The 13,950-nt window shown below is 33.1% G+C and overlaps 1 protein-coding gene across 1 annotated transcript; it reads right to left on the reverse strand.

Annotated features, from left to right (window-relative positions):
- Positions 1-124: 124 nt before the first annotated feature.
- Positions 125-13,728, reverse strand: LOC120353428. The gene is made up of 7 exons (XM_039437137.1): positions 13,591-13,728; positions 12,476-12,594; positions 11,864-12,034; positions 11,165-11,272; positions 9,763-9,862; positions 7,860-7,964; positions 125-417 (listed from the first exon to the last, which is right to left on the reverse strand). Coding segments are annotated over exons 2-7 (510 nt in total). The 5' UTR covers positions 12,478-12,594; positions 13,591-13,728; the 3' UTR covers positions 125-393.
- Between the last annotated feature and the right edge of the window lie 222 nt (positions 13,729-13,950).

The raw sequence follows: 13,950 nt of genomic DNA on the forward strand, positions 1-13,950 counted from the left end.
AAAATAGTGTGATAAAATTTCATGGTCTTCCTCAGTTTAGTATCTTCATCTTCGCCAAAATTAGTCGAGTACTTGAATATCCCTGAATCTATCAGTTTTAAAAGTTCCTTTGTGTTTTCCAGGTTGAAGATATAGTGTTTCAATAATAGTAACGATAATGCAAACATAAATGTGTAAGCGTGAGCTATCTCGACAAATGTAATCAGGTCATCTCTTGCATAATACAAGCTGACTGCACCCACATAAAGGAAGAAAGCCATCGATGAAAATAATGAGAATATCATGAGAAAATTGAATGTTAACCATGGTTGGTAAGGAGACACTATTAGAGCGGCTGCTATGATTATTTTTCCTCCACATTTGTCTACTCCTCTAATTACGCTTTTCCAATTCTCATCTGTGCTCTCCGACATCACCCTGGAAGAATAATAATTAGCTTTAAGTTATTTTTTGGTCATTTTTGTCAAGAAGTGGTGTTAAGTAGGAGCATATAGGTATAACTGATCTATTCTTTTCAGTCATGTTTGGATGAAACTTTCAGTAGACAAAAAGTCTTATAATTATTTCACATGTATAATGTCACAAAATAATAGAACCATTTCAACGTTTACGTTATTATTAGTGGATCTGAATGATATAATATTGTAGGCTAGGCTATTATAATTGCTTCATGCAAAGACTATTTCGTGCAATGACAAAAAAGCTTTAAAAAAAGTTAACTGATATATCTTATCCATTTCGTAAATATTCAAACATGTGGAAAAGAATGAGAACCATTTTTCTTCCATAACATTAATAAATTCTACAATTCAAAATCAGTTTTGTACTTGTAGGACTGTATACAATGAACAATGTTCTTCTTCTCCTCAGCCTTTTCCCACTCTGGTGGGGTCGGCATTTCGGGTCAGTCTCGATCATGGGCTTTGGTGTTCGTCTATTCTCTACAAGATCTTGGGCGATACAATTTCCCCATTTCTTCCTAGGACTTCCTCTCTTCCTATTGCCTTCGACATAGGTCGACCTTTCTCCCCCACATAATCGTCCTCCCTTCTCTAAACATGTCCGCATCAGTCTTTTTTCTGGTATCTTCTGTGATGTTTCTGTAACCTTCATTCTGTTTCTTATTATACCATGTCGAAATCTACCCTCTCTAGTACGCCGCAACTCCACCTCAGGGTCTTCATTTCAGTGACCTTCAGTCAGTGTTCATGGGCTTTTTTAACTGACCAGGTCTCCGCTCCGTATGTCAACGCGGGATGCAAAACTGTTTTATAGATTTTTCCCTCGAGTTTTTCATTCATTCTTCTGTCACAAAGTATTCCAGTAATTTTCTTCCAATTTATCCAGGCTGTATTCACTCGATGTGCCATATCGTTGTCCAGTTCTCCGTCTTTATCAATGGTTGAGCCCAGGTACTTGAATTTTTCTACCAGATTTAAAGTTATTCCCTCGAGCTATATAACACGCCCATCTTCAGGTCCCAAGTTCAACTGGACTGTCTTGGTTCTATTTATTTTAAGACCCTTTTCCTCCAATGTTTTTCTCCAGCACTCCTTGGACTTCTTCAATGCTTTCTCCACATAGCAGCACTACATTCACGATGTAGAGTCAATAATCACTAATATAATAGATTGCGGTTGGTGGAGACTTCAGGGTTCTTATTGGATGACTCAAATTCATTCTTTTCAAATTAGAAATGTTAAAATGATCCAAATATTCTAAAATGAGAAAAACTAAGTAAGGCTAATTTGGAAGATGCAAAGACTTCTAAGTGATAGGTACTATATATTCATTCAATTTCTATTGTTCAATTATTTAATGAGAATACAAAAAAAATGATAAGAACATAGACTTTATTTATTTATTTATTTAGGGACGGATCTCTGGTCTCTTGGGGTTTTCTTTTTGCCCCTCCGAAACTCTGCAGGGTAAGACGTTTTGCCTGAATGGCCGCCCTTCTCTGAGCAGTGGTGAGTTTTGGTCTCTCCATCCACAAACTCGTGACCTACGTGAGTTCCACTCCTGACTTCTTTGTAGGTCCTTCCGCTGAAGGAGGGGTCGCCAAATTGCCTCTAGTGCACCTGGCCACCCTCGACTTAGCCTCTTGACCAACATTTGTGCCTGGAGTTTCACCCATTTCTGGTCTCTTGGGTTTTTCTTTTTGCCCCTCCGAAACTCTGCAGGGTCTGCCTGAATGGCCGCCCTTCTCTGATCAGTGGTGAGTTTTGGTCTCCACCCACAAACTCGTGACCTACGTGAGTTCCACTTCTGGCTTCTTTGTAGGTCCTTGCGCTGAAGGAGGGGTCGCCAAATTGCCTCTAGGGCACCTGGTCACCCTCGACTTAGCCACTTGACCTACATTTGTTCCTGGAGTTTCACCCATCTCTGGTCTCTTGGGTTTTTCTTTTTGCCCCTCCGAAACTGTCCTGATGGGGCAGATCCCGTGGGTTTGAAGGCAAGGCAACTTCTGAAGTTGCCTTGAGGTCCATTTTAGTCGCCTCCTACGACAAGCATGGATACTGTGGGTGAATTCTAGTTTTCAACACATTCTTGAGTACGATGATCGACTCAATGCTCCCCAACCCACAGGGGGCAACACAGACTTTAGAATAATATGAAAAACTTACATGAATAACTCTATGATTTCAGTCTGCTTCAGTACTCCAGATTTGTAGAATAAGCTTGTTAATAAACATTAAATGTTGCAATGCTTGAACTTTCATGTATATTCATTATATATACGTGTTAAAATCTGTAACCTCTACGGTATTGTTTCGAAACACGTGCCAATACTGTCAGGATTTGGTGAGAATTTGTGAAATTATTCATGTCATTATGTCCTTCAACCTTTCGGATGTAGCATGCGAATCAATGATTCAACTGCGCAAGAGAGTGAAAATGTCATTTGAATTTGCATAACAATCGATCTTTGCATTCATTGACAACAACTTTGAAATTTTTATTTTACGTCAAGCTAGGCCTATATTCGCCCTATGAACTTCGAACGAACGGCTGTAAAAAATCTTCCAAACTTCTTATGAAGCTTTAACTCTCATACTATTTCATTCAATTATTAAAGGAAGTAGGTATCATACTTTAAAGTGTTTTATTTGCTTTAAAAATAAATAGCATCTCATTTTCATATCCTAGCAAAGATCAACATCGAATTAAAAGTAACATTGTTGTCAGGTGTACCTAGAAATCTCTGAGATTGAACGATCTACCTGGTTTCAAGCTGTAGAGCACAGAGTTACGCCTAATTACAGAATTAGAGAGATTCTAAATCATAAATTTTGATTGTGGAAATCGGAAGTTATAGTCGATTAAAAACGGGAATTCCTCTAAATGTTTTATCCATGAGATTTGACTTGTTTTCGAAACATTGTAACTCAGCTCTCGATGAAGATAGAGAGCTTCAAATAAAATTATTTCATTTTATTAAACATTATATTTTCTAAAATAAAGGCTACAGTGATTTTTTCTGTCCGATGGCTCGATTTGTTGAAATTCTCAAATAACTTGAAAAGGAACCGAAAATCCGGGGTTTTTTCATAAACCTCCAGGGCTAAGTCAACTTTCTGTATTTAGGATGTCCAATACTCCAGAATTATTGCACAAAAAAGCGTATTATGAGCGTGTTCGAAGTTTTTTTTAGCAAAAATTACCTGGTCACTGAACTATATACAAATTTTATGTATAATATTTTGACCAAGATCTATGTTTTTAATTTGTTGACAAATACATGAAATTGTTAATAATAGAAAATATTTGATTTGATTTAGACCAACTTGAATTTTATTTTGGATTCTGGAAAATTTGAATAGAATACTCAACATTTTCTTTGAAATTTTTTTAATGATATCTATCCCAATAATTATACAAACTGCATTTTTTCTCAAAAAAACTATACAAAATGAAATTTGATACGTTCTTTATCAAAATTGGTGTATTTTTCCCATTGTTATTCAACATTTTTGATGACTTTTCATTCACAGTTCAAAGTCATTTCATTGAAGCTTTTTCAGTCATTTGATTCAAATTCTCCTACCCTAATCAAAAAATTTTTTATTCTGTATTCATGTCAATTTATTAGCTTCCATTGACGAAAAAATATTAAATATTGAGTAAGTTGTCTGAACGATCTGTGAAAAAAATTAATAATAATTAATTATTCTACAGAAATAAATTTGAAATCACTATAAATTGAAATATATATACAGAGTGTCCTACCAAGGTTGTAACAACCGTTAACCATAGATTTTACTCGACATTTCTGACAAAAAATGTTCAGTAAACGTTTTTCCTATCGACCTTAGTTTTCGAGATATATCGATTTTTCGATAATTTCAGAATATGCCTACTTCTGGTCATTAAATACTCAATAAATCGAAAACTACTGGTCGAATTTCAATTTCAAGGGTATTGTTGGAAAGAGAAAAACATTTCAAACAAGATTGATGTAATTTTATTTGTTGTAAGATATATTGTAGTATTTTATTAGGGCTTAAACTTGAACAAATGCTATTCTTCAAATTCAAAGTGAAATTTCAAACCGTTTTTTATCGGTTTTTCTCCGGGTGATTATAGTGGTTTCAATATTTCAAAAACTTCTCCATTTCATAAGCTTTCGAATGAGTATAAATTCGAAAAGGCAAGTTCCATGATAAAGTGTTCAAAACTACTAATATCTGGAATGAACCAGTTCAAAATGAGGAAATTCACAAACAGCAAGCATCAAGTGGTGATCCTAGGGTGGAATCACCTGATTTCTCTCTGACAATATTCACAAGTTTCAATAAATATTTCAACATTCTACAATGATATGACTTTTTCAATAACTTGCATTATTGAAAAATAATACCATCAAAATACCATCAGCTTTTTTATATGAATCGAAAAATTACAGAAATAACATGCAATTAATTTAGGCAGCTGACTAAACTAGTAGTTCTGTGAACAGTAGATATAATTCATCCAGTTCCGTCATGATCTTTCTATCTGATGAAAATTATTTTTTTTAGAATCAAAAATATTATAATTTCTCCAGCATTTTTATTCACCTATTAAATAAGTTTTTCGAATGTGAGAATATTGATACTGATGGGCACGCATAATAATACCATGACTGCAAAACAAAATATTGAAACCAAAGACCTTGAAGCTGCGATTAGACCAAATTTATTAAAAAAATGTTAATAACTCAATCCTTTTAGATTATGTTAGATTGAACATAACTTATCATACACATGATGAACATATGTGTTTGTCAACTTCCGTTCAATCTAATAGAATCTATAAGGATTAAGTTATAACCATTTTGTTAATAACTTTGGTGTAAACCCAGCTTAAAGATGCATACCTCTTTAATGTCTTTGATTGAAACTATAGACCTTATACAAATACAATAATAGACTGGCTTCTCCACACATCTGTGTAATCACTTGTCAGCTGATTTATGGTGAATAATTCTATAGTCCGATTTTCACTCTAATATTATTGGCGTATGAAGGAGGCTCCTTTTTCCTTTTATATTATCCTTGAAATGCAAAATTTCCAAAAACCTTGTATTTACGTCGACGCGCAATTTAAAAAGGAACATACCTGTCAAATTTCATGAAAATCTATTACCGCGTTTTGCCGTAAATGCGCAACATATAAACATATAATATTTATAAACATTTAAACATTAAGAGAAATGCCAAACCGTCGACTTGAATCTTAGACCTCACTTCGTTCGGTCAATTATAAATAGAAACTATTTTTTCTTATTCACTTTCAAGGTGTTTTTTATATCCAGAAAAGGATATAAAAGGACGAAGGAGTGAGTCAATTTTGTTGTCCAACGAACTTGGCCTGTAAAAAGGTTTGAAGAATACGTGTTCAAAGCTGATTGATCAAATTCTACTTGAAAGTTATTGTAGAACATACAAACAGACAGACAACGACTTTGGCCTTCAGTAAGTAAAAGTGAGAACTCGCTAACGCTCGTTCAAATCAAATTAAATATTCAACTTTGAACAATAAATCAATAAAAATATGTAAAATTTTTCCTACAGTTACCATTGAATATGAAAAGTAGATAATTATGGGTAAAATTTCCTGGAATCCATCAAATTTTTGTCTGTATAATTTTGTGATAAATAACAATTTAAAAGAAATTCAATAAAACATGTAAATTGATAATTTATTCCAATCAATAATTTAATTGTTTTGGAAATTTAATTAATTAGAAATCAATTTTTATACTTGAATAATCTTTAACCAATTGATTAATTAATTTAACAAATATTATTCCAAATGATAAATAATTAATAATATTTAAAATGTATAATTTAATTGAAATTATCTTTATTCTTCTTAGAAAGTACAAACAATATACAATATACATATCCTCTTGAAGAAGGTTCCTCACATGGGCAAAGCCTGTGTGTGAGGAAATATATTTTCGTAAATCTTATCATTTCAATTATAAGTATCTCTTTTTAATTAATGATTGATTAATAATTTAACCGATTTAATTTTTCAAATTTCCAAAAATTTAAATTTCTAATTTTTAAAATTACTAAAATTCAAAGTTTTTTTAAATTCTTAAATTTTCTAATTTTTATTCAAATTTTATATTTTAGTTTTTAATTTTTAATTTTCTTTCTAATCATTCATTAAATTATTCTAAGTATGATGTATTATGTCGAAATAACATGAAATATCGGGGCCCCGAGCTTCGCTCGTTATTTTTATTTATTGATAAACAGAACACAATTCTCTAAAATTATTGTGTTCATATTTTACAGCTGGCTATACGTCAGCTTATGAATTTCGGGGATGCGATATTTTGATTTTCCACAGAATCACTCGCTCACTTTTTACTATCCACAGACGACGAAAGTCTTAGCTGTTTCAGCCAAGGATGGATTATCCTTTTAATGTCGTTCAGCGAGTTTTCCCAAGGATGAGACCTAGTGTAATCGAATTTCTATATCCTTCTGTTCCAAATTTCTTGAAAATTGTTAGAGTCGTTTTCGAGATCCGTTGAACATAAATAACCAGATAACCAGTTATAAAATATAAACAGACATACAGATATTGCTAACTTAATATAAAAGGATAATAATTCCCATTGAAGTTGAAAATTCCCAGCAAAAAAGAGATGGTAGATGGATTCGAACTCACAACCTCATCAACCTTATTAATCTCTTATTTACCAGTCCATTATGCTCTCAACTGAGCTACTAAGCCACTCTTTGATGATTGAATGCTTGAAGGGTTTTTTCTTATGTAAGCATTCAAATGCCTACTACAGTCAGTGTTACCAACTTAATCTCGATTTTCCTGCACTGGTCCTCTATAACCTACTAATAACTATTTTGTGATGTCATGATGTAAATCTGGAGTACGCAAAGTTCTTACTTTGCACATTAGTGCGAAAAAGTGATTCTTTGCGGCCTGCAATCAGTGCAAAAATGGTCACTTTTTAAAGTAACTGTAGGTAATAGTATCTTACGTCACAAGGACTGGAAGAGGCCTTTTGCAGGCGAGAATGATGCGTTAGCCGAGACTAGAATTTCATTCGAGCACTGCAAAAGACATTCACGTCCAAGTAACGTACACTATTTTTGTCATAATAATCTAAAGAAGAATAATTGAGAAATAGAAAACATTACCTGCTTGTGCTGACATTACTACATGCATTCTATTAACATAGCCTAGCTTACAAATCCCGAATAAGGAATTTTGTGAAGTTGACAAAACTTCCACCTGGAGCGCTGAAGGTGTTTTTTTTTGTATTGATCTTGAGAATTATCATCAGCTATTATTATGTAGTTGAATCAATAATATGATCAGTATGAATGTTCACTTACTTCATCAGTTAAAAAGGTTCCCATCAAACAGTAACCAAAAACTACCACAAGTTCCACGAAAAAGATGAATGCGAATTTGATGAAAATGAATGAAAATAGTTCTGCCTGAAATAGAAAAAATCAAATAAAAAATCGTCCATGTGTCTATGATTTATTTTTTTTAAACATTTTTTTATGTTTTACAACATCAATGTGATAGAATGAAGAAGACTTGAAAATGTCTTTCATACATACAATAATCAACTGAATAGAAATTACTTTTAATTACTTTAAGTTAATCACTTTTTCATAATAATTGAACTTTGGCTAATAATTATTATATTTCACCAACATTTGGATCGCAATAAATATGTGAATATTCAATTGAAATTATATAGCCTTTAGTATAGATTGAAAAGCATTAAATAGTATCAATTTTATATCAGCTTGAGAGATAACCAGTTTTAAAGAATATATTACTAGTGACCCCCTGTGTTGGAGAACTCGCTCATAAACTTTTGTATTGTGATCCGCAACTTTTGATCATCCGAAGCTTTTGATCTTTGAAATCCGCAAATTTAAGGCCCAGTTGCACTAAAGCCGGTTAATAGTTCAGTCAATATAGACATAAAAAAGGGGGTGTGCTTGCAATTTATACTGTAGTTCTGATTTTTTAATATATTATTTGGGTACATAAGAGGAGTCCAGAACCAATTTCTTCATGCAAAATTTCCTTGTGCTAGATACAGAGTGGTCCAAAAACCTCGTATTTTCGGCTCATTTTCCAGTTTTCAGATATTTCTGCCAAATCTTGTAATAGGACAGAAAAATTTGCTCTTGCCTTTTTCCTAGAATATGAAATTCTGAGTAAAATGAGATCATTCGGAACTCTATATCCAATGAGTACTGAGTTATGATTTTTCAAAAATGAGTGAAATTTGAATAGAAAATCAATTATTGATGAATTTTAGATTTTGATCAACAATATCTTCCGATTTTTACCATTCAGATGTATAATTCAAAATCCCTCTGTGCGTATTTTTGTGCTCTACAATCTGAGATCAGGTAGAGCGCTCAGGTAGATCTGAAAACTGGAAAATGAGCCGAAAATACGAGGTTTTTGGACCACTCTGTATCTAGCACAAGGAAATTTTGCATGAAGAAATTGGTTCTGGACTCCTCTTATGTACCCAAATAATATATTAAAAAATCAGAACTACAGTATAAATTGCAAGCACCAATGTATATAGTGACTGGACTATAAATTCAACCGTGATTAATTTCACGAGAACCAATCAGGGTACAGTCTGATTGGTTCTAGTGGAATTAATCATGGTTAAAATTTAACCGATTTTGTGCAACCGGCACTTAATTTATCAGAGTTGATGGAAATTATGAAAACAGCTGAATATTTCTTTTTAAAGGATAATTTGACAGTAGGTTTTATTGGAAATCCTATTCGAAATAAAAATCTACTCTTCTGTTGCTTCAAAATATTTGCCCGCCATATGAATCCAACTTCATTCTGAAGAAGGTGGTCATTTGATACATAGTACATGATTCGATAAATCTCCCAATATAGCATCAGCTGAAGTTATGTAAAAATTGTAGTAATTATTGCATGCAATGCAATAATTATCCAGCCGACTAGATTATAAATTACAATTTTTTTCTACACACTTTCAATGCTAATTTGTTGTATACTAAAAACGTACGAAGGAGTCCGTTAATTTTGTCGCCCAACAAACTTGATCTATAAAAAGGTTCGAAGAATATTCGTTCACTTTTCCAAAATTTGAAGCTGATTGATAAAATCGTTCAGAAGTTATTGTAGAACATACGGACAAAAACACATACGGACAACGACGTTATCCTTTGAGCTAAAAGTAAGAACACGCTAACACTCGTTCAATAAATATCTAACCTTTGTTAGCACTATTGATAATGAAGCCAAAACCATCATGCTCACTCCTATTAAAACTCCAAAAACCGTTGATGTGACATATTGAAAAATGTTGAAGAACCTGTTAAAGATAAAAGTCACATACAGTAATTCGAGTTAATCCGGCAATTACTGTCAATTTTAGAAATAACGTTTGTATAAAAGTAACTATATATGTATATCAGTATAAGATTAACTGAAAAAGAAAAATCGCATCAGATATTCATCGCACTAGTAGAGTTGGTTGTGAATCCACCTTCAACAGTAGCGTGATCTCCCAATCCATTTATGACCAGAAATTGATTTCAAATTCTCTTAATGTGTTATACAGGGCTGTGCAATGAAATATGAAGGATTTATTAAATAGCTGTTGAACGAAATTCAAATTAGTTTTGATTTCCCAGTTACCTTGGATGTTGTCATTTTGATACTTGAGAGAGGGGGGAAAGTTTGAACATTTATAGTCAGTCCAAGCAGCCGTGAGCGCTGAAGGATTGAGATGACTTTCGCTTCCCACGCGCAGGCACACACGTCCTGCCTACCTGCGCTATTGAGTCTTCTAGGAATGAACGAAGAACAATTAAATTGAAACCAATAGAATGCTTGTGCTATCACCAAGTATTCCTTGTGCTGAGAAATTACATTTCTTAATTCGTACTCTAATTACTGAAATCTACATAATTATCATTCCTTTCAAAATGAGTTCAAACACGATACATTTGTGACACTCTAAGCTTTTAAAAAGTCATTTATGAATTACATTATTGTAACCTATTGACTATAAAAATGTTTAGAGTTGTCACATAAAATTGTACTGTGTTTGGACTTATTTTGAAAGGAATCATTTTTAGAGTTCAGTAATTGGAGTACAAATTGAGTAAAGTTGACAGTTAAAAAAATGTATTTTTTTAGCACAAGGCGATTCATAGAAGAATTATTAGCGGGCAGGTATGCAAACCGTCCCTTTATTCACACGCACAAACGCGGACTGCGGTTGTGTGTGTGAGTGGTGGTGGGTCGGCCTAATCCTTCAGAGATCACGCCTGTTTGGACAGACTATAATTACGTACGGGAAACAACATTTTAAAAATGACATCTGTTTCCACCATACATACACTCCTGTAAACGTTGTGAGAAGTTGATGACAGAGTGCCGTGAAAGAGATTACCTTTCCTTATGAGAGAAACATTGGTGGATTAATATGAAGGGTTTATGTTTTTAATTGCTATTTAAGTATCAATGGCGAATAATAATTGATGGATTACTGTAATAGTGGATAATAATCTAAAGGTTTTACAGAAAATTTACCAATTCATGTGAGATTTATATAGATTAGAGAAATAAAGTTGAAGCATTAAACAGCATTATATGAATGATAACGTACCTTGTAATTCTAATATGGTGGAGTATATTCTCTTTCAAACATTCTTCAACGCATTTTTCATAAAATTCATTTCCTCTCAGAATATCAACCCGTTGCTCGGTCTTTCTCCTACAAAAATTGAATTTTTCCAAAGCTCTGTGCTCCAAATTCAGTATAGACCGTTTCAAAATCCTGTATTGGGTGCTTATTTCAAAAATAACAAACACTATGAAAGGTACACCTGACGACAAGTAGACAAATATCAGTGCTAACTCGCCGCATACAAACGAATATCCCAAAGTGTAGCCGAGTAAAGTGCCGACCTCAAATGGTAACCACAACGGGACTGGTAGATCGTAATTCACCTCTTTAATTCTACCTCCATCCTTGTTTCCAAAATACTTGATCAGAAATGGAGTTAAAATACACAGAAAACATAGTATCAAAAAAATTGCAACATGAAAAACTTTTTGAAAAACATTTTGGTAGAATTTCATTTCATCTTTCAACTTCTCATCATCTTTCTCACCGTATTTTGTTATGTAATCGAATGTACCACTGTCTATCATTTGATAGAGCTCATGAGTCATGGGCATCCTGAGAGCATAATGTGTGAACAGTAGGATGTAGAATGCTAACACAAGTGTGTAGGCATGTGCGATTTCGACAAATGTCATTAGATCTGAGCGAGCATAGTACATACTCATAGCACCAACGTACAGGAAAAATGTCATGGATGAAAATGCCAATGTTATCAGGATGAGATTCAGTGTTAGCCATGGCTGGTGCGGGGAAACTATAAAAGCAGTCGCTATCACAAATTTCACTCCAGTCTTTTTGATTCCTCTGAAGATACTTTCCCAGTTTTCTTCCGTATTATGCCACAAAATCCTGGAGAATAATACAAGGCATAACCGATGAGAAACTTATCATAGAAAAATCTAATTATGAGCTTATTATACAGTAATGTCAAGTAACTATATTGAGCATACTAATAAATCCAATTTTTTATCAATCAAATTTACCACACATATTATTTTTGCTACTTGTGTATTACTTAATGTTAAACAAAACTCAAATTATTTGAAAACAGTCTGAAATAAAATAGCCTTAATTTACTTTAACTGCACTTTAGTAACTCAACAACTGCCACTAATTTCATCACACACCAATAATTATTCATTTAATTTTGAAGTTCAGAATAATACTTGATTGATGAACTACTAATGTATTGATCTCTGGCTTCAGATTTATATTCTGATGGTTAATTGAAAATCAAATAGATTTTGAACTTTGTATGAATTGGATCTCCAAATTGAGTACAGTACTTACATGTCTTAATAAATTGAATTTCCTTTTTGAAAATTCCACCTTATTTCTGTTTAAAATGTGTTGCCAGAGTGAAATGATCGACAGTTAACATGTAATTTCTTCGTATAGAAACTGCTTCCCTATTGAGAATGAAAATATTAATAGGAATCATTGACGAAAGCAATATTCTTTCATTCACCTAAAATCGATAACTGTATGATTCTTATAAAGGTCTTTCTCATGATTTTCCTCATTTTTCCCACCTAAGGAGTTCAGTTTCTGTCAGGTCCTTAAACTACGTCATGCAATTCATTTCGAGATTACAGTATTATTCAAGCTTCGAAGTTTATTATTCTACAAGCTTGCCTGGATACAGTTTCAAATTCCATTCGTGATTAGGTTTACTCAATACTTGTCTACCTTCATTGACTTTCTGCTCCATATTCCATTGCATATATTATCATTTCATGAACTATCATAAGCGGCTAATTTTGGATTATGCCGAGAGGAAATTAGCTTAAAGCCTTGTTAATAATTATCATTATGATATGCACGTCAGGCTTTTCTCACTTTCACTCTACTTCACGTAAAAACTTTCTCAGATTCCACGGTCATTAAAATATTATTTATTTGTCGAATTTTCTTGTGAGCAATAGAGGCACAAATTTGTAAGGAAGAACATTCCCAACATAGAAACATATTAGAATATTAAATATGAGAAGATACTTTTCCTGAGGGACATGAATAAAATCTTCCATTCAAATTCACTCAATCCTCTATAATTTATATTTCCCAAGATTATTCATAGAGAAATTACTATATAATATTGTTGGTTCATAGAGTAATTCTGTTGTAAAATAAAATTGTATAGTTCAATTTGCGTAATGCAACTACCGTACGGTAATGATTTCTAAATTATTTTGTTAAACTATATTGTCTCCCAATATTATATTGCAGTAATGGAGGGTTGGCAAGACTGGTTTGCCTGATTGAAAAACTGCAAATTTTGCTCCTCTGTAAAATTTTTAATTGTCTGAATGATGCATCTCTTTGGATTGTGTTATTTCGGAAAAGTAATATTATATTGAGTCATATTGTTTAGGTAGTTCGTGAATAACAGGGCACCTAGCACCTACCTGATTCAAATAAGTGTCTATGAGTGTTGACTTCGTGTAGTTTAACCACCAAAATGTCTTCACTTCTTTCAAGAATTACCTGTACCTTTCTTATCAGCTCAGTAAACTTTAAATTGTAATTAGCTAGGCACTGCTAAGATATTGAATTTCTACTAGCAACTACTCAGCAAAAGAGGCACTGTGTCTTTCTAAATCAGAAAGGTGTGCTTATTGCCATGCTTCGCCACAAACTGATAGGTCTTGGAGCTGACTGATAACTTGAAAGGTAAAAGCTACACTGGTGACAAGAGATAACAGTTTATAGCGTCGCTGGTTGCCATTGAAACGCTGTAGACTTGTTAGAAATAGCTAACCAATAAT

The sequence above is a fragment of the Nilaparvata lugens genome, chromosome 10 (genome assembly GCF_014356525.2).
Source record: "Nilaparvata lugens isolate BPH chromosome 10, ASM1435652v1, whole genome shotgun sequence".
Classification (NCBI taxonomy): domain Eukaryota; kingdom Metazoa; phylum Arthropoda; class Insecta; order Hemiptera; family Delphacidae; genus Nilaparvata; species Nilaparvata lugens.